Consider the following 27,747-nt stretch of genomic DNA (forward strand, 5'->3'; position numbering starts at 1 on the left):
ATATAAGAGAATCAACTGAAAAGTTCTTAGAACCAATAAACACTTAACAAGGAGAATGTAACTAAGACTTTGCATAGATCATGAGCTTTTCTACCAATCACTAGTATCATCAGGAAGAATTTCCATTTATAAGTATATAAGTACCTAAAAAAAATTAAAAGTACAGTAGTCCTCCTTATCTGCAGTTTCACTTTCTGTGGTGGTTTCAGTTACCCGCAGTCAGCTGTGGTCCAAAAATATTAAATGGAAAATTCCAGAAATAAGCAGTTCATAACTTTTTAATTGCACTCTGAGCAGTGTGACGAAATCTCATGCTGTCCCACCTGGGACATGAATCATCTTTTTGTCCAGTGTAGCTGTCCTGTGTATGCCACCCACCCATTAGTCACTCAGTAGCCGTCTAAGTTACCAAGTCAACTGTTGCAGTGTCACAGTGTTTGTGTTCAGGTAACCCATATTTCACTTTAAAGCCCCAAACTGTAGCAGTTGTGATGTTAGAAATTCGGACATGCCAAAGAAAAGCTGTAAAGTGCTTCCTTTAAGTGAAAAGTTAGGTATATATAGGGAAAAAACATAGTATATATAGGGTTTGGTACTATCCACGGTTTCAGGCATCCACTGAAGGTCTTGGAACATATGCCCCATGGATAACTGGGGACTATTGTAATATTAGGGACTTAAATGAAGAAAACTTCTAAGTTATCCATTAAAAATATTTTAAAATTGTAGAGAGATAACATATTTTTACATGTTTTTCATGGAGTTTTATAAGAATGCCATTTTCTCTTAAATTATCATATAATTTGAGCTTGATTCCAATTCTAATTTTATGTTCATCTAGAAGTATTAATGAGCAAGAGATTCCCATAATATTTTGAGAACAAAGTATAATGAGGGAGTACTTTGCCATATCCAGTGTTGAAATACATTATAAGCCTATGCTAATTAAAATAACTGTACTGGTGCAGCAAATTATAGACAAACCAGTGACACAAATTAAGATCCAGACACCCATCCTAGTGTATATAAAAATGATAAAGATGGCATTTTTCTAATTAATAGAGAAAGGTTAAATCATTTGTTAAATGGTTTGGGGATAGTTGGTAGATATTTTGGCAGGCAAAGTTAGATTCCTACTTTATATCATATACCAAAATGAATTCCAGGGAAATTGAGAACTTTAATGTGAAAAATGAAACCCCATAAATACTAACAGAAATATAGGATTAAAAAAAAAACCACCTTTCTAATCATATACGAAAAGTGAAAACTATATAGTGTAAGGTTTGTCAGTTGAGTTAAATAAAAACAATGAATCTCTGTACATTAAATATTTATATAATAATATTAAAGGTAAATAATCAATGATAAATTTCAGTAATAAAAGGTAAATAATCAATGAGAGACAAAGAATCTTATAAATCTAAAGGAAGGATTAATGTTAAGCAAAACGCTAATAAGTAAAAACAGTATTATACATATTTTGGGGAAAAAAGACCTAGGAATAGAAATCAGACTGGAGAATATACTCCAAAAACGTTAATACATGATTTTTATCTTTTTTGCTTTTCTGTATTTTGTAAATTTTCAACAAGGAATATGAGTTTCATAATTAATAACATTTTAAATAAATTATATCTGCTGTATTTTTACAAATATTGATGTCTAACTTTCTGAATAGAGGAATGGTATTATAATTAATTGTTATCTTTCCACAAGCCTTGGAACATTGGAATCAATTTTTAGGATAGTTAAAACTTAGAATTATAGTTCATTGTCACAAAAGTAGGAGACACATTCAAGAAGATTGCATTCTCATGCTTTTTATTTCCTATTACTGTTTTAAGGAGAATTATTAGACAGTAAAGAGCACTTTCTTGGTTTATTTTGTTTTGGTTACAGACTAGAAGCAGCCAAAGATGATTATCGAATACGCTGTGAAGAGTTAGAAAAGGAAATCTCTGAACTTCGGCAACAGAATGATGAACTAACCACTTTGGCAGATGACGCTCAGTCTCTAAAAGATGAAATAGATGTTCTTAGGTAAACAATCTTCCCGTCTCTCTAGAATCTCAGACCTGTCATCACCCAGAACAGTTCTACCACCAATATTACGAACTCCAGGATCGCTGAGCATAGCAGGGTGTTTAAGAGCCAGACCACCTGGGTTTAGATCTCAGTGCTGCCATTTATTTAACCTGTATGTAACCATTTTCTCATCTGTAAAATGGAAATAATATACCTACCGCAGATTTATATGTGGAATTAAGTGAGTTTATATTTGTAAACACTTGGAAAAGTTATCTGGCAAATAAGTACTATATAAATATCATAGAAATGAATCTCTGACCATCACTTCATACTTGTATTGCTCTGGAGTTTTTCTCATTACTATTCCTTTTCTTTGATTTTGAGTCCTCCAGTCAACTTGGTCTTTCTTTTTCTCAGATACTGTCACACACCACAAGGCTTCATTTGCTTACCAGACCTTTTTATCTTCATCTCAACTGTTCTCTCTAGGCACCTCACTCCCTGCCACCTCATTTTTCCACCTTTCCACTTCTTGTGCAATCTGCTCTCTGTTGGATCATTTCAATCATCTATATTTTACACTTTGCTCTTTGAATACTGAGAACGAATAGAGAATATCACATTGATACAGTTCTGTCCTACTGCAAATTAATGATCTTTTCACTGGGTTCTTATCACTGGTCCACCATTCTACTGTTCATCAGTAGATAGCTCTGTCTCCCATTTCTGTCATAGCTGTTACATATTTTCATAACTCTTCTCACTTGCATGCCCATCCCACCCCACCTCGCCCATGCTTTAATCTCAGTAGATGGCATTGTCTCCTGCTGCATAGAGGAAAGAGGCCATGAACTGTGGAATTCTCCACGTCCTATGTTTCCTGCACCTCCTAACTTCTCTGCACCACTAATCTTTTCTTTTTTGCTTCTAAAATGTAAAAGCAAATTCTTCCTCCTGTCCAGTGCTAATTTCTTCTTCAATGCTCTGGGTCACAACGCTTCTTGCTTACACAGGGACTGTGTTACCACAGTTATCATTTCTTTTTGCATTTGAATCTTCCTCCTTAGTATATATTTATGTTTACTTGTAGGTCTCTCTTATCTTAGAAAAAGAGAGAAACTTACTACTCTCTACTTCTCTCAAAAACAAATTTAGATTATACAGGGTAAAACTTATGTTCTCTCCTTAACCCCTAAAATGTGCCGCTACCTGCCCTCGCTGCTCCACTGAAACAGCTGTTCCTATGGGCACTTAAAGCATTCTAACTGCCAAGTCATTTGGACATTGTGCAATGTATTTATTTGGCTTTTGTACTGCGTGGGACTCTGCTGGTACTACTCTCCCCCCAGCTTTCCTTAAATTATGTAACATTCTTCATGACAATTTTTGCTGTAATTTCATCATATTTTTTAACCTGAGTAAAAAATTAACCTGGAATCACTTTTGGTCTATAATTTCATTAGAATGTGTTATTTCCTGACAACCCTCTTGGTTTAACACTAAAGCAGCCTTATAACTGTGGATGTGTTTGATTTCTGATTTCCCATCTCATTCTAGACATTCTTCTGATAAAGTGTCTAAACTAGAAGGCCAAGTGGAATCATATAAAAAGAAGCTAGAAGATCTTGGTGATTTGAGGCGGCAGGTTAAACTCTTAGAAGAGAAGAACACTATGTATATGCAGAACACTGTCAGTCTAGAGGAAGAGTTAAGAAAAGCCAATGCAGCTCGAAGTCAACTTGAGACATATAAGAGACAGGTAAAAGAATGGTAACAAAGTCTCCTAATAATATTTTCAAGCAGGTTCTCCATTATAACATGATGGCTTATCCAAAATCTAACAACTTTTGTTTTCATGGTATTCTGAATTTTACCTATGAACCTTAGTTCTTATCCTGAGCTTATTGTTCTCTATAGCAGATCCCCTTATTGCTTTTTATTTTTTAATTTATTATGTAATACTTAAGAAATACACAAAAAGAAAAAGAAAAAATAATAAGTATCCACACTTAAAAAATAAAACATATTCTTCCCCTCATTATAGTAGCCACTATGCTGTTTTGTGGTTTTCATTCCTATGCATCTCTTTATTCTTTTGCTGCATATATATATATATATATATATATATATATATATATAAAATTTACAATATTTTGGCATGTTTTAAAGCTATATAAATTAAAAAATGAAAGGATTCTACTGCAGTATACTTTTGGTCAGTAGTATATTTGTGAGATTGGTTTATGTTGATAGGCATAGCTTTATTCCATTCATTTGTGCTGTTTTATAGTATCCATTCTGTTGAATGACTGTCCTACAATCTGTCAGTTTTCCTGTTGAAGGACATACAAAATGTTTCAACTTTTTTTTACATTATAAGAAATGCCTCTGTGAATAGTATTGAACATTACTTCTTTTATACATGTGTAAAAGTTTTACATTATATGGAGTTTCTTCCTTAGATTATGTTCGTTTAATTAGATATTGTCCAGTTGTCCTCCAAAGTGACCATATTACCAATAAGAAGTTTGCATAAATTCCTATTGCTCCATATCATCACCAACACATAGTACTTGAAATTTTGCCAATTGGATATGAAATGGTGTTTCCTTATGATTATACTTTGCATTACCCTAATTATAAATATATTTACTGATCACATGTCTTTTGTTAATTGCCTATTTTAATTTTTATTCATTTAAAAATTGGATTATTTATTTTTCTTACTGATTTCTGAAAGTTCTTTATATGTTCTTGATATTAATCTTTTGTCACTTATACATGTTACATTTATTTCCGATCTGTCTGTGACCTGTCCTTTTACTTTTCTTGAGATTGGTAATTTTAATGTAATGAACTTTAAATATCTTTTTCTTTATGATTTGTGCTCATTATGTCTTGTTTAAGAAATCGTTTCCTACATAAGGATGTAATACTGATCTTTGATTTCTTAACAAAGATTTAAAGTTCACTTTGTACATGTAGGCCTTTAAGCCACATGGAATTGATTTTTGTGTAGGGACCAAGGACAACAAGTCAACCTAGCAACATTTATTTAACAGTATCTTCCACAATGGCCTGCAATTCAACCTTATCATATACCTGAAGTTTCCATGTTATGCGTTGGTTTGTTTTGGGGCACTATCTTCTGTTTCATTGGTTATTTGTCTGTCCTTACACCAATACCGTACTGTCTTACTATCTATAGATTTTTAGTAGTGCAGATACCCACACCTGTTCTTTTTCAAAATTGTCTATTCTTAGACCTTTCCTTTCCCTTTATACCCAAAACCTTTGGGAATTGGAATTACATTGAATCTGTTGATTGATTCGAGGATAATTGAAATCTTTATGACAATAATGTTCCTTTTGGTGACTATAATATCTTTTTATTTATTTAGGTCTTAAATGTCTTTCAGTTAAGTTTTTAAATTTCCTTCTAAATATCATGCACATATTTTGTTATATTCACTCTTGGTACTTTATGTATTTGGGTTTTGTAAATGTAATTAGCAAAAGAAAGGATACCATTTTCAGTTTATTGCTCATTTATATGAATGAAATAGGTATTTATACATTGATTTTACAACTTTGCCAAATTCTCATATTACTTTTAATAATGTCTCTTGGCAGAAGTGATGTAGTGTACAAATAAAAGCATTTTGTTCTTTCTTTCTACTCTATACTGTTTTTCTTCTTAATCAGCATGTCTGACCTTTAATACCACTTTGGATAGAAGCAATAATAGTACACAACCATTTTTTTGTTCTTGATTTTATACAGAATGCTTTAAATGTTTTACCAGTATAAGGATTGCTACAGATTATTTTTTTTGTAGCCACCTTTTACTAGGATTAAGAATTTCTGTTATACAGGATATTTCTAATTTTCTCTGGGTATCCATCTTAAAAGGATGTTGAATTTAATCAACTACATTTCCTGCACCTATTACCGTATTTCCCCAAAAATAAGACCTAGCTGGACCATCAGCTCTAATGCGTCTTTTGGAGCAAAAATTAATATAAGACCCGGTCATATATTATATAAGAACCGGTATTACATTATATCATATTATATTATATTATATCATATCATATCATATCATATCATATCATATCATATTATATTTATTATATTATATTATTGTATATTATGTTATATTATATTTTATATTAAAGAACCAGTAATATGTTATGTTAATGCTATATTAGATAAGACCGGGTCTTATATTATTTTTTTTTTAAGACTTATTTTTAAATTGGGGAAGGGGAAAAAGGCTTAATTGGGGAACGGTGTGTATTTCCAGGATTTTTTCAAAGTCAGGTTGTTGTCCTTTCAATCGTAGTTGTGGAGAGTGCAGTTCAGCTCCAGGTCCAGGTGCCGTTGTTAGTTGCAGGGGGCACAGCCCACCATCCCTTGTGGGAGTCAAACCGACAACCTTGTGGTTGAGAGGACGTGCTCCAACCAGCTGAGCCATCTGGGAGCTCAGCGGCAGCTCAGCTCAAGGTGCCATGTTTAGTCTTAGTTGCAGGGAGCAGACCCCTCCATCCCTTGCAGGAGTTGAGGAGTCGAACTGGCAACCTTGTGATTGAGAGTCTGTGCTCCCACCAGCTGAGCCATCCGGGAGGCAGCTCAGCTCAAGGTGCTGTGTTCAATCTTAGTTGCAGGGGGCACTGCCCACCATCCCTTGCTGGACTCGAGGAGTTGAACCGGCAACCTTGTGGTTGAGAGCCCACTGGCCCATGTGGATATCGAACAAGCAGCCTTCGGCGTTAGGAGCATGGAGCTCCAATTGCCTGAGCCACCGGGCAGCCCCTTATATTATATTAAAATAAGACTGGGTCTTATATTAATTTTTGCTCCAAAAGATTCATTAGAGCTGATTGTCCAGTTAGGTCTTATTTTCGGGGAAACACGATAGGAGACTTCTATGCTGCTTTGCCTTTCTAATAATGTGATGAATTATATTAGTGGATTTTCTATGCTTAAACCGTCCTTACATTCCAGAATTAAACTTAGTTTGGTCATAGTGAATTTACTTATTATTTATACATTGTTACATTTGCTTTGTTCACTTTACTTAGAATGTTTTGCATCTATGATTCACCTGAAGTTTTCTATTTCATACTTTCCTTATCTGATTGGAGCATCAGAATTATACTAGCTTAACAAAATGAGTTGGAAAAGTTTTAGTAGAACAGCTCTGTATACCATGAATAGCTTGCAGGTTTTTCTCTGTTTGTTTTTTTGTTTGTTTGTTTGTTTTTTGTGGAAATATTTTTTCCCAACATTGTATTATGACATACAGCAAAGTTGAAAGAATTAGTGAACTTGAATAAGAGCTGAGAAATTACTCAAATAAATGCAGATGAAAGAAATTATAAATGAGATTAAAAAGTATTACATTAAAATGAGAAATGATTTAATTAGAATCCAGAGGAGAGAACAAATTGTAGGAACACATTATTTGAAGGAAAGGATGGCCGAACATTTTTCAGAACTAGTAAAGAATATCAGATTTAGTGTTAATTAATTACATGCAATGTAAATACAAAGAAATCTACACCTAGAAATAGTGTAGTGAAATTTCTTAATACACTAATTCTCTGTTTCTGATCTGGGGCTTAATATACTTTATTTTTGAATGATAATATTTTCTTTCTACAAGTTCTCTTTGGGTGCATTTTCAAACCTACTTGATCATTTTTGATGGTTTCTTATTCCTTTCATAATTTAGATTTCCACTTTATTTATCTTTAAGTATTATACCGGTATTTTATATCTGATAATTCCAATCTGAAATCATTGGAAGTCTTGTTCTACTCTTTTGTTGTTATTGTTGTTTATGTTTTTCTGTTGATTGTTGTTCATAATGGCTTATTTATTTTGCCCTTTGCTCTTTCATTTGGCTCATCTTTATCTTTGGAAATACAAGGGGGCCTGAGTTGAGGTGGTAGTCTTCCAGACAGTGTGTGTTTTGCTTATGCCAGATTTTCCACAGCATTACCAACCATGAGTATTTTAAATTAATTGGTTGGCTTAGGATTTGCCACACAAGGCATGTGGTAAAATTTTAAACGCAAATCCATGTATTAGCAGGTCATAGTTACAAAACACTTTTTTAAACCCAGAGTACTCACTTTAAGACAGGCAAGTTTCTTTATTCATTTTTCCAGTTGGTGGATTGTTTTTCTGAACCCACCTTTTACTGACTCATTACCATTTAGAGCCTAAGATGATTTAATAACCATCTGCCTCCTGTTAAATTCAAAGCTCTGGGTTCCTGGTTTGGGAAATTAGCCCTTTATGGCTTCCACACATACTTTCTCTTTCAGTTTTAGCCTGTGAGGATTTCACTTTCTTGTACACTTACCTATCTATGCATTTGGATTTTTTCCCCTGTAGCATTTATTTTGTTTTATGCTAAAAGGATATTAGACTACCCAGATATCCGTGTTACAGTAAATACAAATCCCAAATATTCCTTCGTAATTTTGAACATTTTCACTCTGGGTGATCTGGTTTTAAAACTGATAGTGGCAGATTTTTGTTCCTAGTTCTCTCCATTAAGTTAAGTTGCTGTATAATATACATTTTTAAAAAAATATTTGTGGGGAAGGGAGTTTTCATAGCTCTGTAGAAGGAAATAGTGATAATTTCTAATGTTTCAAATTATAAAAATTAATGGTACCTTTCTGTATCAGGTAGTAGAATTGCAAAATAGATTATCTGAAGAATCGAAGAAAGCAGATAAATTAGATTTTGAATATAAGCGGCTAAAAGAAAAAGTTGACAGTCTTCAAAAAGAAAAGGATGTGAGTATAAGGCACTTTGGTTGTGAGCACTGCTAAAATTAAGACAATGATATTTAATTCACATTTTGACTACATTAATTCCTATTTCTAAATTTAAAAATTAGAATTCTGTTTATTTTTAAATTTAAGATTTACGTTTGTGCTTCAGAAATAGATCTAAAATAAAAGATTAAAAGAATGTTGTTTTTCCTTCCATTCTGATTTCTTTTATATATGAGGTGTGATCGAAAAATATGGTGAATGTTTAAATAAAAATTATTACAGTAAAAGACACATTGCCATTAACCCCCCTCAAAATACTCCCCCTCATTTTGAACACACTGATCCCATTGTTCTTGCCACTTTCTGAAGCAGTTCTGGAAGTCCTCTTTCGTGAGTGTCTTTAGTTGTGCTGTCCTGGTTGCCTTGATGTCCTGAATCGATTCAAAATATTTTCCTTTCGTGGTCATTTTGCCTTTGAGGAAGAGCCAGAAGTTGCACGATGCCAGATCCGGTGAATAAAGTGGATGAAGACACACCGGAATGTTTTTATTTGACAGAAATTGCCGTACCAGAAACGATGTGTGACATGGAGCGTTGTCATGATGGAGGATGAAGTAAAGGCACTCACGGAAGAGGACTTCCAGAACTGCTTCAGAAAGTGGCAAGAATGATGGCATAAGTGTGTTCGAAGTGAAGGGGAATATTTTGAGGGGGATTAATGGCAATGTGTCTTTGCTGTAATAATTTTTTAAAATTTAAACATTCACCATAATTTTCAATCACACTTTGTGTATTTACTTTTCTACCACTGTTGCTTCTTTTACATTGTTCTGCTCATGACTTTCTGTAAATTTATGTAGCTTTTCTGTTTTCTGTATGATTATTATACATTACACAATTCTTTTTGCTCTTCAGCATATTTTGAATCTCTGAAAAATATTTTCTTTGTCATGATTTTGAATATTTAAATTCTTTGTTGTTTGATTTTTTTAAATGTTTAATGAAAAGAATTTTATTTATATAATAAGGTACTTATTGTTAAGGATGGAATAGACAGTTTTTTATGTTTAACCGTGGATAGCATATTGCCTTGCATATAGTAGGTACTCAGTATTGTTAAATGGGAAAAATTATTGTAATCTTTTCCTTTCTATGATCTCCTATAGAAGATCAAAACATGTTCATGTTCCCTGCTGTTTATCATTTTATTAGATAAGGCACAGATCACTATGAATAAACTCATAAAGCTTGCAGCTAACGTTCCCTGTTTTTAATGTCCCTCCAGAGGTTAAGAACAGAAAGGGATTCTCTGAAGGAGACCATTGAAGAGCTTCGTTGTGTGCAGGCTCAAGAAGGGCAGCTCACAACTCAAGGTAAATCATTTCAGTAGCCTAAGCAAGATTATTTATTTCTAATAGTATTGGTGAAAATATTAGATTCATTTTAAGATGATTGCACCAATAGATGAAATTGAAAAATGAGTGAAGAGGCCATGAAATTGATATAAATTTTAAACTGTTAACCAGATTTTATGGCAAATAGTCTATAGTTAATGGGATTTTACTTTATATTATAATTATATTTAAATATTTGTTTTTGTTAAGTAAAAGTATAAACATTTGTTAAATCATCTCTGTTAATAATAAACCTTGAAATTTTTATTCTGGAAAGTTTCTTGTAACTTTTTAAAAAGTATATCAAACTTTCTAAATCAGTGATTTCTTTTTTCAACTGAGATGTGAGGTAGGTATCAATCCATTAAGGGACTCATCCAAAGTAGATAGTGCTCTTCTCTCAGGAAAAGATATCCCTTGTTCATCTAAGACTTAATATTGTTACTATGACAATACTACAGAAAGCAGTCCACATATTCAGTGCAATCCTTATTAAAATACCACAGCATTTTTGCAGAAATAGAGAACCCATCCTGAAATTCATATGGAGTCTCAAGGAACCCCAAATAGCCAAAACAATCTTAAAAAAAAGAAAAAATTAGGAGGACTAACATTTCCTGATATCAAAACTTGAATATAAAGTTAGTAATCAAAACAGTGTGCTGTTAGCATAAGGACAAGTTCATAGACTAATGGAATAGAAAAGAGTGTCCCAAAATTTTCATAGATGTGGTCAGTTGATTTTTCAACAAGAGTGTCAACACCATTTAGTGGGGGAAAAGAAAATCTTTTCAACAAATTGTGCTGGGAAAACTGGTTATCCACATCCAAAACCATGAAGTTGAACCCTTATACCATATACAAAATGAACTCAAAATGGGTCAAAGATCTAAATGTGAGGGATAAAACTATAAAACTTTTAGCAGAAAGCAGAAAGGAAAATCATCATGACATTGGAATTGCCAGTGATTCCTTGGAATTGATGCCAAAAGCACAGGCAACAAAAGAAAAATTAGATAAATTGGACTTCATCAAAATTTAAAAACTTTTATGCATCAAAGGACACTATCAACAGACTGAGAAGTCAGCCTACAAAATGGAAGAAGATATTTGTAAATCATGATATCAGGTGATTGATATCCAGAATATATAAAGAACTTCCATAGCTCAACAACAGAAAATAACTACATGGGGTGGCCAGTTAGCTTAGTTGGTTAGAGCATAGTGCTAATTAACACTAAGGTTGCCTGTTCAATCCCCGCATGGGCCACTGTGAGCTGCGCCCTCATTATAAAACAAAACAAAATAAAATAAAAAACCCAACTACACAAATGGGCATAAGAGAATAGACATTTCTCCAAAGATATACAAATGGCCAATAAGCATAAGATGCTCAACATCAGTAGTCATTAGAGAAATGCAAATCAAAACCACAATGAGATACCATTTTGCACCCATTAGGATGGCTTTAACCAAAAAAGAAAAACAAATGAAAATAACAATCGTTGGCGAGGATGTGGAGAAATTGGAACCCTCATGCCTTGCTGATGGAAATGTAAAATGGGGCAGCCACCGTGGAAGAATTTGGTGGTTCTTCAAAAAGTTAAACGTAAAGTTACCGTACGATCCAGCAATTCCATTCCTAAGTATATGCCCAAAAGAAATCAAAGCAAGAACTCAAACAGATACTGGTATACTAATGTTCATAGTCGCATTATCTGCAATGGCCAAAAGATAGAAACAACTCAAATGTCCATCTACAGATGATTGGATAAAGAAAATGTGGTATATACATAACATGGAATATTATTCATCCATAAAAATGAAAGAATTTATGAGAAATGCTGCATGGATGAATTTGCAAAACATGTTAAGTGAAGTAAGCCATACACAAAAGGACAACTGGTATGATTCCACTTATATGAGGTATCCAGAATGGGCATCTTCATTGAGACAGACAGAAAGTAAACGTTTATGAGGGGCTAAGGGAGAAAGGATTAGGGAATTACTGCTTAATGGTTACAGAATTTATGTTTTGGGTGATGAGTTTTAGAAATAGATAGTGGTGATGGTTCCACAATATAGTGAATGTATTTACTACCACTCAGTTGTACACTGAAAACTTGTGATATAATATAATAGGCAACTGTGACACGGTCTTTTACTTGACTAAGACAAAGATTGTAAGTGTTAATATTGGTGCTCAAAATAGGATCTTATATAGAAACTAAAGGAAATTGTTGTGCTCTCTCTTAACCTTGCATTCATGTTTATATGTTTCTAGGGTTAATGCCTCTGGGAAGTCAGGAATCTTCAGATAGTCTGGCAGCAGAGATTGTTACACCTGAAATCAGGTAAGGAGATCATGAAGTTCACAGTCACACTGCACTTTATTCCTGGAGAAAATGTAGTGCACTACAATATAAAGAAGGTCATATCCATATTCTTTATTACTAACACTTTCAACATGAACTCAGTAGTAATTGTCCATGATTTCAGTGTGTTAAAAGCTGTTTTTCAACTGGCCCAAGAGACTGGATCTCACTTCAGTAGGAAGAACAAACTGATATATCTGTGCTTGGGTGTCCTTAGCAAACATTTAGCAGTAAAACCACTTGGCACAAAGACAAAGGTTATATTTAGCCATCAACCTGCAAGGTAGTCACTAAAATTTATTTAATAATTACGTAGAGTGGTCTGGGAAAGATATAATGCAGTAGACAGGAGGAGGAAATATTTTCCCATCTCTACTACTCTTCTTTCAGTAGTACCTTACATTTTTATTTAGTCATAGCATTTTAAAAATTCCATTTATTTCAGTATATACCTGTTTTTATGTAATAAAATGAAAAATAGGCGACAAGGCTCTAGGTGTCCAGCAGAAAGAGAATAATTAATCTGAATATTGCTTTTACCCTTTTGGGGACTATTTGCCCTCTTTTTAAATTGACACTAGCCTTGATTTTTTATAACATCCTTGGGGGTAATAAGTAAATAATGGTTGTGTAAGAGTTTTATAAACTGAAAGTTATAATAGGCATTCAAGTACTTGTTGAATAAAAGAAGACCATATTAACTGATTGTTGTAGGCATTTATTTAAGACAAACAAAAGGAGTATAATGTAGCACCAACTCTGGAAACATCTAGTATATCTTTAACTTTTTGGCCATCTTATATGGTACTTTATATTAGACGAATGAAGTTTTTTGAATGAATAAACACTTATTATTTATGATTATTCATTATTAAATGGTTATGCCCAAAACACAATTTTAAGGAAGCTTATAGGTAATGCAGTTGGATTCTTAAACTGAGGAAAAGAACAATGATTAAAAAAATTCAACAAATAAAGTGGTTTTTTTGAGTATGACTCAGTACAAATTAAAATATACTGTGTGTCCAGAAGAGATATCAAGATAACGAAATGGTAAAAGGGATGAAAATTTGCAATATGTTATAGACAATTGGCTAATAGTCTTAATACATAATGAAATTTGCCTATCAAATTTGTAAAAACCTATTGTGTTTTAATTTTCACTGATATTAAGGATGTGGAGAATTGGAAACCCCATAAACGAGGAGTAAAAGAGTAAAGTGTTACAACTTTTAAAAAATTAACATTTTAATAATTGAGATAAAATTGACATATTAATTGTATTAGTTTTAGATATACAACATAATGGTGTGATATATGTATATATTGTGATATAATTACCACGATAAGTTTAGTTAAGATCCATCACTACACATAATTACAAATATTTTTTCTTGTGGTCGTACAACTTTTTGAGCAGTTTGGTAGAATATATATATTGTCTAAGTGTGCCTATCTTCTGACCTCAAAATTACTTTTCTGGAAATTAATCCTAAGGAAATAACCAAGGATATACACAAAAGTTTATTTATAAAGCATATCATTATTAACATGTTAAACTCAAAATTGGTAACAATCTAAATGTCCAGAAATTAGGTATTGATTAAATAATAATTCATGTATTTTAACATTTTTTAAAATATTAAAATCTGATATTTAATGATATGAAAATATTGTGAAAATTTAATTGTAAAAAGATATCAGTGTAACATGTACTATGTGATCCATTTTATAAAGTTTTTGCACCGTAGGGTATGGAGAGTTTCTAGTTTCTTCTCATTTATCCTCCCCCCCCCCCCCGCACAATGAGTATGTTTTACTTTGTAATTGGAAAATATGTTAGTCTTTATTGTCCATATACAAAATATATCAAGTTCTATCTTTAATTGCTTGAGTTGGGCCACAAATTTGACTTTCATTTTTTGAACAACAGAAGTACAAGTACTTTATTAGAGTCGTGATGTTTACAAAAAAAGGGCAGACTGTTTTGTTTGTGTTAATTTGTTTTTTCTTTTTTTACAAGAAGCAAAGATTTTCATAGTATCTTGTATAAGTATCTTAATAGGGCCCTCTAAAAATGACCCTACGTAAAGTAAAGAATGAACTATGTTTTCAATAAGTAGATCTTCAATTATATCTTCAGATGAATTAGTATTATATCACCCTAGTAAATGTAGTGGCAAGTTTTGTGTGGCTGTTGCTTTTAACATCCCTCAATGTAAGCTTTTGGTATAACACAAGGAGCCCATAACAATGCAGTCCAATAACTTGGTTCTGATAATCTGGCTTATTACAAAAATACCATTTTACATATGTGTAGGAATGGGTGAACTGCGTATCTTGAAGACATTCTTCATTGACTGTTATATCTTGCCATCAAGTGATTAGTCATTTAAGAGCATAACATTAGAGATTGTTTTTTGATGAGAGCTAAACAACAAATATCTAGATGCATTCATAGCTTAAATATTTCAATCAGAAAGGAAATAGAATTTTGAAATCTCTTTCATTAGAAATCATGATATTGGGAGAATTTATCTTCAGATTATCCATTCTAAAAAGAAAGTACTTAAGACCTGAAATGTAATGTCTTAGCCAGTTACAATAGGAGCTACATTCTTTGCAAGTACTTTGTTTTTCAATTCTGTTCCATGTATTAAATCTGCAACTGTGCATAGCTGGATTTTGATAACTATATGGTATTAATATACCAGATAATCAGTTTTTCTTTTGCTCATTTAGGGAGAAACTTATTCGTCTTCAGCATGAGAATAAGATGTTAAAACTTAACCAAGAGGGTTCAGACAATGAAAAAATTGCCTTATTGCAGAGCCTTCTAGATGATGCAAATCTACGCAAGAATGAACTGGAGACAGAGAATAGGTAGGAATGTATACAGGCAGCTGCATTTAACCACAGCTTTTCTCTATTTGACTTGATTTTGATTCCCTTAAAGGTGTGAATTGTATTTTGAAAAGTGATAATGTATTATTCCATTTCCTTTAAGAGTACTTTAATCTATTTCTCTATTTATGGACAGACTTGCCAAAGAGTATTGTGCCTCTTTATAATAAATAATATCCTATACTTTATTTATTCAAACAAAATGATTCCAAAGCCCTACCATTTTCCCTTTCTAATCACTATTTAAAACAAGAGGATTGAAAAAAAATAACCATAATTCAGTCTTTAACAACAATTTCAATGCAAGTCATTTTTCAGGTTAATAAAGTTTACCCTGTTTTTATGAGCTACTGTTTCAAAGGATCATGTGGCATGAGGAAAGCAGTAAGAGCCATCATAATTGAATTAACAGAACTTTAAAAAACAAAAACAAAAGCCTGTTATTTCTTGAGACCCTAAAATGAAATCATTCACCCTATGAACAATTATTTTGAGGTTTAGAATCTGCAAATTTAACAAGAAAATCACTTTTCTGCTTATAATTTTTCAGCATTTTACATTGTGTAGTCATTCAAAGCTACTTTAAAAGCAGTAGCATACTCTGGCAAGAATTACTTTTGTTATGACAATCTTTTGGTTTATTTTTCCTCTTGGGAAGTGTTTCTGAGATACCAAACATACGGTGTCTTTTCTTTTTCTTAGTGCTGTGATATTCTGTCATTTTTAAGGGATTTCATATTTTTATTGATAGTTTCATAATTTTCATGATGTTACAGATTCCTTGTTTATTATGCCTGATTGATTTGGCATTTCCCAGGTTTGAGTTGATCTTGTGAGTCAAAATTGTTACGACAGTTTTATGTACCTTACTGTTCTTCCTATAGCTCTAATTTTTAAAGCTACTGGGGTAGAATCAGCAAACAATATAAATACCAGGGCAATTATTAGAACATAATTAAGCATAAACCTAAGGAGAAACATTTTATATCAATTCTTAAGAACATAGAGAATGAATATTTTTTAAAATCCTTAGAAAAAGTGGAAAATGAGAAGGGGGAGGAAGGCGAATTGTAGAACACAGCTGGCAATCGTGCCATTCCTGTGGGGAGAGCATCTTGTATTCATCTCCTTCATCTTGTGCCTCGGGGCTGTATTTTAGTCACCTTAGCCAGGGAAGCCTTCTCCCTAATTTTTTTTAGTGAATCAGCACCCACAACTTCTTTTATAATGCTTTGCATTTTTTCTCACAGGCTTTACAGCTATTGGTCTTTTCTCATCAGGAACAGAATAGCTAGTTGTCATTCGTGCAATACCCCTGTATGTAGATGACTCATTACCGACCAAGTCCCTATATTATTTACAGCTGTTTACAACTTAGTATCGTGTTTGTGTCTTAAATTACAAAGCTGATGATAACTTACCTTTAGATTATAACCATCTATGACCTATAACAATAATAATAATAGCAGCTAACATTTATTAAGCTCTTGTTTTTTCCAAACATTGTGCTAAGTATGTAGTCTTAATTTATTAAAGTTTTACAGATGAGGGAATTTGGGCTCAGACCTGAGCTACCTGACTACAAAGCCTCTGCCTAACCCATGCCCTCTTTCTTGCCTTTTTATCTTCTGCCACATTTGTAAAACATTTATTTTTTTTCTGTCTTCTCACAGGATGGGTGTTCTTCTCTTAAGTGAATTACTCTAAGTTTGTTCTTACTGAGTTTTATAAGTATTTACATTATTTTGTCTCAAACGTAATCTCTTAGTAGTTTACAGCACTAGACTAGAACCAGGAAACCTCAGTTTTAGTCCCACTGAGTCTTTTAATGATATGATCTTAAATACATCTTTTAATGATATGATCTTAAATACAATTTGCTCACCATCCATATATCATCTATTAAAAGGAAGGGTTTGTAGTAAACCTCCAAAGTCCTTTCCAGTTGGTTTTTTCCAGTAAGTTAGCATTTTTAAATCTGTAATACCTACTGACCCTCAAACAATAGTAGGAGATGCGTACAGGGTTGAGAGTAGAACCATATCAGAATTGCTCAGGGAGATTTCTCAAAGCATGCATGATCTTTTTGCCTTACCTCTCAGAGTATATTGTGATCTCAAGCTTATCCTCTCCCTACACCCCCTTGACTATTATGTGTAATTACATTTGATTCATGTGTTAACTAACTGAACTGAAGGAGGGGAAAGAAGGTGGAGGCATTTATAGAGCACCTGTTATGTGCAGACACTGTGCTAGACACACTATATATTATCTCACTTAATCTTCTAAACAACGCCATGAGGTGGGCATTATAATTCTATTCTATTTTGTAGATGAACTTTTTTCATATATATTTACATACATTTGTATAGCTTCGCGTGTGTGTACACACGTTAGCTTCATACTTTAACAGTTATATTGCTATGTTTGCTTGTCCATTCGCCATTACTGGGCTTTTAGGTTGCTTTCAAATCTTTCCAAGGAACATCTTGGTATGGACTTCTTATGTTTTGTCACATTTACAGTGGTCTCCACCTAGTAGGCTTACAATACCTATTGACTAAATAATTTCAAAAATGGCTAAGATGGATTGTTGAAATAGTCTCATAGTTTGATATATATTTCCATATTGTTTTCTGAAAAGATTAAACAAAGTTACAGTGTCACTAGTAATGTATTTATGTACCTCTCTTTCCATACTGAATATGGATTTTTCAGAGAATTCTTTCACTATTGAAAAACCACTCAGGGGTGGCCGGTTAGCTTAGTTGGTTAGAGCATGGTGCTGGCAGCACCAAGGTTGCCAGTTCAATCCCCGCATGGGCCACTGTGAGCTGCGCCCTCCTTTTAAAAAAAAAAAGAAAGAAAGAAAAAAGGAAAAACCACTCAGATTTTCTATTCCTGAAATGAAAAAAATCAGTTATTACAGATTTGATTGTATTTTTACTGTGATTCTCAATTATAGGTTTATGATCAGAATTTCTTATAACTTGTTGAGTAAAAAAAATGTCTTATTGAACTTTCTGGCTGTTTGGATTCTAAATACTCATTGCGCTGTTTTGTCCTTAATTTGAGGCAGCCTGGCTTTTACTACCACCATTTCACTGAAGTAATATTTCTTACTGAAGTAACCAGTCATCTGTTAAATGGCCAGTGCAGTGTGAGCATTCAGGACTTTATCTTTCCTCATCTCTCTGCTATATTCTTTGTTGTTGACTGTTTTCCCCTTCCTCAAACTTTTTTTTTAAAATTTCAGTAACCCCTCTCTCATGTTTCTTTTGATTCTCTGATTATTCTCCAGGGTGAGATTTCTCTTTCAACCCTGTGGTTGGTGGTTTGCCATAGACCATTTTTGTTCCTCTTCTACTCTTCTTCACGTTCTTCCTACTCAATATCCTAAGTGTGATGTTTTATTCCTTGTGTTCTTTTGCCTTTCCAATACATTTCCTCCTCTGTTCCTTTCTATTTGAGACATATTTGGTAATTATTGTAATAGCCTCTTCCCAGTCTTCATGCCTGCTCTGAACTTTTTAATAACGTCTTCCACCAATGTGATCTTTCTAAAATACCATCTGATCATGTTTCTCCCTTGCAATCCTCAACATGACTCAAGACCTAGGAACCAAACTGGTCTACTGAAGGTTGCATCATAATGACCTCTAGAGAATTTATGAAGGTCGAGCTCCAGAACGAGCATTGTTAAAGGCTGGCTGGATTATTCCAGATTCAGCCAAATTTTAGGCCAGATTATAGGTTACATTCCAAATACTTTATGCATTTTGAATGCTCTTTTTACCCATAACCATGTAAATATTTTATTTATTGTTCTAGATTCAGTTTAAGTCAAGCCTATCCTTCACACAATTAGATACAGTTCTTGCTTCTTTGAGCAGTCATCTTTCCTTTTGTATACATCTGTGTACTGTGTTGAAGTACTTATCTCGTATTTTATTTGTTTACATTTTGCCTCCTCGCTGAATTCCTTGAGTGCAGAGATCTTTAACACTAGTGCTAACACTAGGGCCTGACACATAGTTTGAATAAACATGTTGAAGTGAATTTTAGATAAATAGATATGCATAAATACATCAGTTTGACAAAATGTGGGCACAAAACACTACATTGGAAATAATCATAGAAATTTCAAGCAATATGAAAAATAGTAAGCTACTACTACTATAACATTAGGCTTTGTTTTGCTAATTTACTGCTTCTGTAACCAATATGACAACCTAAGGAAAAAGGCATAAATTAAGTCAGAATTTGGAAAATTAATGTACATTTGTTTTCTAGGTTGGTGAATCAAAGACTTCTGGAAGTACAGTCACAAGTCGAAGAATTGCAAAAATCTTTGCAAGATCAAGGATCAAAAGCAGAAGATGTAAGTTTTAATATGGACCAACCATGGTCCAACAGTTTCATATTTTTATTTGATGGTCTTTATCAAAATCATTTATAATTATATTGGTTATAGAAAATAAACAGTGTTTTATTTTTACTAACATTCCTTATTAAAAAGGCCAGACAGTACTTTGTTGTCTCTTTCAGATTTACTGTGCTGGGAATTAGAAGTTTATTTGTCGCTATCAGCTAAGGAATTAACTGAGGTTTTTATCTTTTATATGTGCTCAATTGAGTATGCAAATATAGGGTTTTGTCCTGTGGGCAAAAAAAAAATGCTGGTAGAAACTTAACATGTTCAAATAAAAATCTTTCATGTAAAATTGATATTTAAGAAAATAATGTCATCCCTAGAATCCCATCCTCTCTGAATCCCTCTTGCTACCCCTAACATACACTCAAATATAAATTCACTGACCTTTTTTTATATTTCTTTAACACTGTGTATCTATCATAGCCCTGCCTGCTGGCCTGGCACTCTCAAATCCAGAATATAGTAAAATATGTTGAGTCAGGAACTAGGTCTTCCTTCATCTCCTCATGCTCACCATCCATCACAGTGCTTACGTAACACCTAGTACATTAGCCAAATTTAGTGACCAATCTTTGCTTCTGCCAGGTGGTTGTTTTTTTTTTCCTGTTGCCGGTGTAATTTGCTATAATATAAATTGACCTTTGAGAAACCTATTTGGTTGTTTCCACTCATAGAGTCATTTTGGGGATCTATGTCAAAACTATAGATATATCCAGTATTATCTAGCTTTACTAATATGAGAGGATATAAAAAACAAGAGGCATGAAAGGTAGTTAAAATAGTATATTACTTAAAACCTGAAAGTAGTCGACAAAAAGTGACCTAAATTTAGGTCTCATCAGTGACATAAATTTATGAGTTTCTTAAACATCAGCGAGATAATTTTATGAGTTTTTTAAGCATACATCTAGCTAATATTGGCAGCATGCTCTTCTTTCTAAGATCAGTGGTTTTAATTTATCTTTTAATTAAAGTGCTGGTAGTTCTTCTTAGATTCCCAGATTGGTTCCTAGTTCCTAAAATTGTCACTGACATTTAAACAACCTTACTCCCTTATTGAAGTGGAACTAGTTTGAAATGTCATGGTTTATTTTTTAAAGAAGCTTTTACCCAGAATGCTAAGAGGTGAAGCAAAACCACCATTAGTGTATGAAAATATTAGTAAGCCTAGCTAAGAGTATCTTACAGATGAACCAATGTGGGTAGCATTTCTTAGTTCAGTGAAATCTATAGGTCCCTTAAATTGAGGAGACTTTGAGGAGACTGTTGATTTGTTGTGGCTGAGAGGGCAAGGGTGTTTGGTAGATAGGAAGTAAAAGCGCTGAAACACCAGTATCAGCTCAGCCTTAGTGCTGCAGCAATAACCAGTGTACTAGATTCTTTTATATTAAAACACACATAAAGGAATTTATTCTGTGAATAGTAATTTTGCATAGCCTGGTTAGGTATCACTGTGGTGATCAAATCTAATTAAATGTGCTGTGTGCCATTTCCTTAAGTGAACATATTTCAGAAGTGAAATGCTAGCCCTATAAAGTACTATTTACATTAATTAGACTGTCCAGATGCCAGTGAGATTTCTTGCTCTAAATTCTTGGAAATTGTCAGAGCTCTTTTCTACATATAGAGAAGCTTCAGTTAGAAACTTTGCTTATTCTGATGATATGCTTCAGAATGGTTTAGAGAAATAGTGTAGTACAGAATATGTGGTTCTGTCCCCCCAGCAGATTTTTGATGTTTTTGTCTTCTCTCTTTCACTAAACTACAGTGTTGCATCTCAGGAATATGTAATGTAGAAGACAACCTGTCAAAGGGAATTGGTCCCCTCTGAAAAATAACATAATTTCTGTCTATTTCTGTTACAAAAGCACACCCCATTCATGTGACCTTTAGTCAGAGTAGGATGGTTTGCACATTTTTATTATTCTTATGTCATTTATTTTTAGCATGGAAGCAGAAAAGCATTGTTATATCCAGTCATATGGATAATTTGAGCTAGCCACAGTGTATAAAACTCCAGAGAACAAGACAGGATGAGGAGACCATAGAAGAAAGAAAAATGTACATTTTTGAAAAAAAATTGCATATCTTTTACTTCTGTTCATGAATTACTAAATCGTTCCTTCTATTGGCTGCTGTGTTTGCTTCATACTAATATGTCCTCTCTGTCTCTTGGCATGGTTTCTGCTCAAGGCTATTGTAAGTATGGCTTCCTATTCATTTCTATATATTGAGCAGTTTTTTAATTTATATATTGTCTGCCATCACGGTTGATGATATTAATATTTGAATTATGGGAATTTTGTGCAAAATGAGTACTTGCTTTAGAGGTTTATGCACTTTATGGTTAAGATACTTAAAGGGTATCTGCTACTGGAAAGCTACTGAATGTCTCCCCAGCGTCACCTTCCTTAACTATAAGATGGGCTAATACCGTGTTTCCCAAAAAATAAGACCTAGCCGGACCAATCAGCTCTAATGCGTCTTTTGGAGCAAAAATTAACAAAAGACACTATAATATAATAAAAAGGGTCTATAACATAATAAAATATAGTGTAGTATAATATAATATAATACTAGGTCTTATATTAATTTTTGCTCCAAAAGACGCATTAGATTTTAAGTCGAAGAACTTTAATCATTACTCAATAATGATTACTGAGTCTTATTTTCAGGGAAACATGGTGTTACTCAGAGTTGTGAGGTTAACATGAAACAATGTCTATGGCATGCTTTAGTGCAGTGCCTGGCATATTAACCACTCATCAAATCATTATTTTATTATATATTATCTCAGAGTTATAATTAATTTTGTAGAGCCTAAGCAAAACATAAGAGCAAAATCAAAGTTAAGGTATTTAGAAAATATTTTCATTTCACCCTCTGTACTAAAGAATAAATAGCAATGATTGGAAGTTAATAGAGTTATTATCTTTTTTTAATATTTGGGGGAAGCAGTGATAGAGGACATTGTGGTCCACGATCTAGCTATTATATTGAGCTAACATATTGAGCAAATAAATGAATTTGAAATATTCTAGAGATGTGTTAGAATGTGTTTGAATAAACAGTTACAGTGATCATTATTGAGTAATAATTAAAGTTCTTCGACTTAAAATCGTAGAACTTAGTGTGAGGAGTTTTTTCCCTTTCTCACTGCTGTTGATTGATTGAACAATTTGTTTTATAAGGCTATATTACTTGGGTTTGACTGAATTAATTTTATAACCATTTATCTCAAAATGAAATGTTTCATAGAATTCATAATTATATGTATGTTAAATTTAAATATGAAACCTAGTGGTCCTATATAGAATGCCACTATTATTTTTTTGTTTTTAAGATTTTATTGGGGAAGGGGCACAGGACTTTACTGGGGAACAGTATGTACTTCCAGGACTTTTTTTCCAAATCAAGTTGTTGTCCTGTCAGTCTTAGTTGTGGAGGGCACAGGTCAGTTCCATGTCCAGTTGCGTTGCTAGTTGCAGGGGGCGCAGCCCACCATCCCTTGTGGGAGTTGAACTGGCAGCCTTGTGGTTGAGAGGACGAGCTCATACCGACTGAGCCATCCGGGAGCTCAGTGGCAGCTCAGCTCAAGGTGCCGTGTTCAATCTTAGTTGCAGGAGGCGGAGCCCACCATCCCTTGTGGGACTTGAGGAATTGAACTGGCAACCTTGTGGTTGAGAGCCCACTGGCCCATGTGGGAATTGAACTGGCAGCCTTCGGAGTTAGGAGCATGGAGCTCTAACCGCCTGAGCCACCAGGCCGGCCTGCCACTATTCTTTATGCTTATTTTTAGGTCAGTTCTGATCTCTGGCTTTTCAGGAGATCAGCGCTGCATTCTCCAGCATATTAAGTTCCGTTGCATATACTATCCTTCACATTCCCATACTTATCACATAAATTATTCGCAACCTGAACATAGTTGTAAATCACTGATTAAGTCAGTAAGTATTTATAGAAATTGATCCCAGACTTTATTATGATGCAAGGAAAACAATATGAAAAGTGTCTTAGGGAAAGTCTATAATTAGTAGAGTTCTACCTGCCTATCATGTTCAAGAATACTAGATCTATACATAAGTGGCTTTTTTTATTCTGACTATAAATAGAGAATTTAGAGATGCAGTTTCTGGGTATTTTATACTGATTGCTATCACCCCTAGGCTGCTCTCTTGCTTATCAAAGAGAAATAAACTTGGGTGCAGTGTCTTGAGCTCTTTGACCAGAGAGATTACGGAGGGCTCACTCAGAGTTAGTTACTACTATGCTCTTAATGTTCATTAAATACTTAATTTATCAGTAAAAAAGTCAAGTAAAACATGATTTTTTTTTTCCATTTTCAGTCAGTTCTTCTAAAGAAGAAGCTTGAAGAACATCTGTAAGTATAAAAGCTTTGAGGTTCGTTCTTACGTAGTGAAGCATAAATGTTTTCTCTTAGGTGATTACAGAGTGTCTAGGCAATGGCGTGGGTGTCCCTTGAAGGTACAGAACATTATAAGACATATTAATGGTGTCTAAAGGGTTGTCTCCACCCAAGGTTCTCAAATCAGAACAAAGACTGCTTTAGAACTGTTTGCAAATGAGATTCCAGGGTTTTATATCTTCATGATACTACTTAATAGTTAGGAGTTTGAGGCACTCTAGATCTGGAGTCAAAATCCTTTTTTTGTAAAGGCCCAGATAGTAATTACTTTAGGCTTTGCAGGCATGGTGTGTGTCACAACCACTTAGCTCTGTAGTTGTAGCTTGAAGGCAGCCTTAAATAATACGTAAACTAATGTTGTGACTGTGTTCCAATAAAACTTTATATACAAAAATAAGCAGCATGCTGAATTTGGCCCACAGAGTTTAGTGTGTCAGCTTTGGAGTATGGCAAGCTTAATCTTCTTTTTTAAGTAAAATTTTGCCAGAGGGTAAGGGGGGTGGGGGGTGGGGGGTGGGAGATGAGGGGAAGGGGGATCAAATATATGGTGATGGAAGGAGAACTGACTCTGGGTGATGAACACACAATGGGATTTATAGATGATGTAATACAGAATTGTACACCTGAAATCTATGTAATTTTACTAACAATTGTCACCCCAATAAATTTAATTTAAAAAAAAAAAATTTAAAGTATTATAAAGTTTACCTGTCACAGATTTTCAAACATTTCCTTGAATTGCAGACATATCTGAACATGGCTTTTAATCTGGATGATGAAATAAATTTTAAAATATTACATTTGTTTTCTCATGAAGAAGAAATCATCCATCTATCTTTGGCTGAGATTGACATTGTTAGGAACGTTTCATGCTTTTACTAGAATTCAGTAACAAATTTAATCATTTCAATGTAACAAAACTCTCCTTCACACATTGAGTGTAGGGTGGCCATGAATTGCTAGCCTGTTGGGATGTTATAATGTTACACTATGGTAAACCAGATATCCTCAATACCACAGAAACTAGTTTGACTTGTTATACTAAGATTGGAAAGAAATGCTATAGTCTTGACAGTTTACCTCATGCTAATTTTTTTCTTTTTTTAAATGTGGGGAAAGTGAGATACTCCTAGCAACTGACACTTGCTGGCAAGTCTAACAATGGGCAGTTTTTTAATGTACTAAAACAGAAAATGTTACCTCCCAACCATTGTGAGTTTATCTAGAGTCAGAATTTAGTACTGAATTCTACCCTTTTTTACCTCCCATTCCTTTATTGCAAAAAATAGAATACCTGTTGTTTCGTAAAACTACAGCCTGACCATTTTTCTGTGTTCAGTCATTTACATGGTAAAAATCATCAAAAAGAATTTTTTAATGAAGATGAGGCCTATATTCATTTTCTGTGGTTGCTATAACAAATTACCATAAACTGGGTGGCTAAAAACAATAAAATTTTATTCTCTAACAGTTGTTGAGGCCAGAAGTCTGAAATCAAGGTGTTAGCAGGATTGGTTCCTTTGGAAAGTTCTAAAGGAGAACTTGTTCCATGCCCCTCTCTTATCTTCTGGTAGCTGCCAGCAATCCTTGGTGTTCCTTGGCTTGTAGATGTTTTACTCCAATATCTATCTTCGTCTTCACACAGACTTCTTCTATCTGTGTTCTGTGTCTCCTCATGGCCTTCTTAGGATAAAGGCACTAGTCATTAGATTTAGGGCCCACCCTGATCCAGTGTAGCTTAACTAATTACATCTGCAGAGACCCTATTTTCAAATGTCATATTCATAGGTATCAGGGATTAGGACTTCACCATATCTTTTTGGGAGACACAGTTCAACCCACAATAGGGCCCATAAACATCTCAAATGATGGTCATTCTCATGCAGACTTAAAACGACAGTGGAGACCATTTTACACACACCAGCTTGATAAAATTTAAGAATCAGACATACTAAGTATTGTCAAAGAAATTCACCAGTGTTAATTCTGATGCACTGCTGGTGGGAGTATATAGCAGTTTACTTGGTAAACTTGAACATGCACATATTCTGTGACCCATCAGTTCCACTCCCCTACATATACACCCTAGATTCCTAGAGATGCTGTTGTCCGTGTGTACCAGGAGACATGGAGAAGAAAATATCAAAGAACGTTGTTTGTCATCACAGAAAAGGAGAAACAATACAAATACTACCAATTGTAAAATGATAGAATGGAGTACATTTAAACAATAAAACATTATACAGCACTAAAAATGTGTAAACTAGGGCTAACAACAACATAGATGAATCTCAAGAACATGATGTTAAGTAAAAAATGAAGTCACAGAACAATACATACAGTATAAGTAACGTATGTATAAAGTAAAAACTGTTATTTTAAGCAAAATGTTGTTTAGGAATACATACAAAGGCCCATCATAAAAATCATGCAAATGATTAAAATTCTGAATTTTGGTTACCTCTTGGAAGGGGATAGGGATACATGGTTCTGGGATAATTTATATTTTTTAATCTGTTTCTTCATTGGGCTTAGTTTTTCTTATTTATAGTGTATATATTTATTTTGTGTGTATATATGTATACATACAGATGTGTGTGTGCCTCACCCTCAAAAAAAAAATTGTTGAAAAAGAAAAAGATTTATTAATGTATTATGCATTGAAAAGACCAGAAATAGAAAAAGTAAAGTGCTGTATTCGTGTTTTTCTGTATTTTCCAATTTTGGTAGCCTCTTTTCCCTCTCATAGAGTGCCACCCTAAATGCTACATAGGGAGAATTACAAATATCATATAAATACTAGGAAAAACGTCCTTTCTGTTCATTCACTGTTTTTAATATTTGTATTGGAATGTAGCTTAAATATAGTAAAGTACACAAATCCTCAGTCCCTAAGTCTACAGCTCAATGACTGTTTTCCTACATACATAGGTAACTCAGAATAAGGTATAGAATATTTCTAGCAACCCACCAGGATTCTTTGTTCTCCCTTCTAATTGATAGATTACATCCTCCAAGTAGCCACTGTGCTGATCTCAGTCACTTTTCATTAGTTTCGACACTGTGAAGTTCATATAAATGTGATCAGTCAGTATTACCCTATTGAGTCGGACTTCGCATGTTCAGCATTCTGTAATATTTACCCATCTGGTCGCATGTATCATTAATTCATTTTTTATTGGTGTAGTGTTCTTTCTGTTTTTATTTTAAAACTTCACTTTTTTGCAATAAGATTTTGCATTGTAAAACCGCTGCAAAGTTTTAAATTTAATTTTTATAATATCCTTATTTCTAGGAAAAAAACAAAGATCATTAAGTTCTTTGTACTACTTGTGTAGATTTATCCAAAAGAAATGACTACTATTTAAACCTCTGATATTTTTGT

The 27,747-nt window shown here is 33.6% G+C and overlaps 1 protein-coding gene across 2 annotated transcripts in view; it reads left to right on the plus strand.

Annotated features, from left to right (window-relative positions):
- HOOK3 (hook microtubule tethering protein 3) overlaps positions 1-27,747 on the plus strand; it is an 86,631-nt gene that overhangs the window by 46,208 nt on the left and 12,676 nt on the right. For both annotated transcript variants that reach the window (XM_019742062.3, XM_019742063.3), the window contains exons 10-17: positions 1,903-2,043; positions 3,589-3,790; positions 8,736-8,846; positions 10,114-10,201; positions 12,507-12,576; positions 15,340-15,480; positions 19,795-19,882; positions 24,283-24,317. In XM_019742062.3, the coding sequence (XP_019597621.1) occupies positions 1,903-2,043; positions 3,589-3,790; positions 8,736-8,846; positions 10,114-10,201; positions 12,507-12,576; positions 15,340-15,480; positions 19,795-19,882; positions 24,283-24,317 (876 nt within the window). The remainder of the gene's footprint in view (positions 1-1,902; positions 2,044-3,588; positions 3,791-8,735; positions 8,847-10,113; positions 10,202-12,506; positions 12,577-15,339; positions 15,481-19,794; positions 19,883-24,282; positions 24,318-27,747) is intronic.

This window comes from Rhinolophus sinicus, chromosome 16, assembly GCF_057876585.1.
Source record: "Rhinolophus sinicus isolate RSI-liver-muscle chromosome 16, RSI-T2T, whole genome shotgun sequence".
NCBI lineage: Eukaryota > Metazoa > Chordata > Mammalia > Chiroptera > Rhinolophidae > Rhinolophus > Rhinolophus sinicus.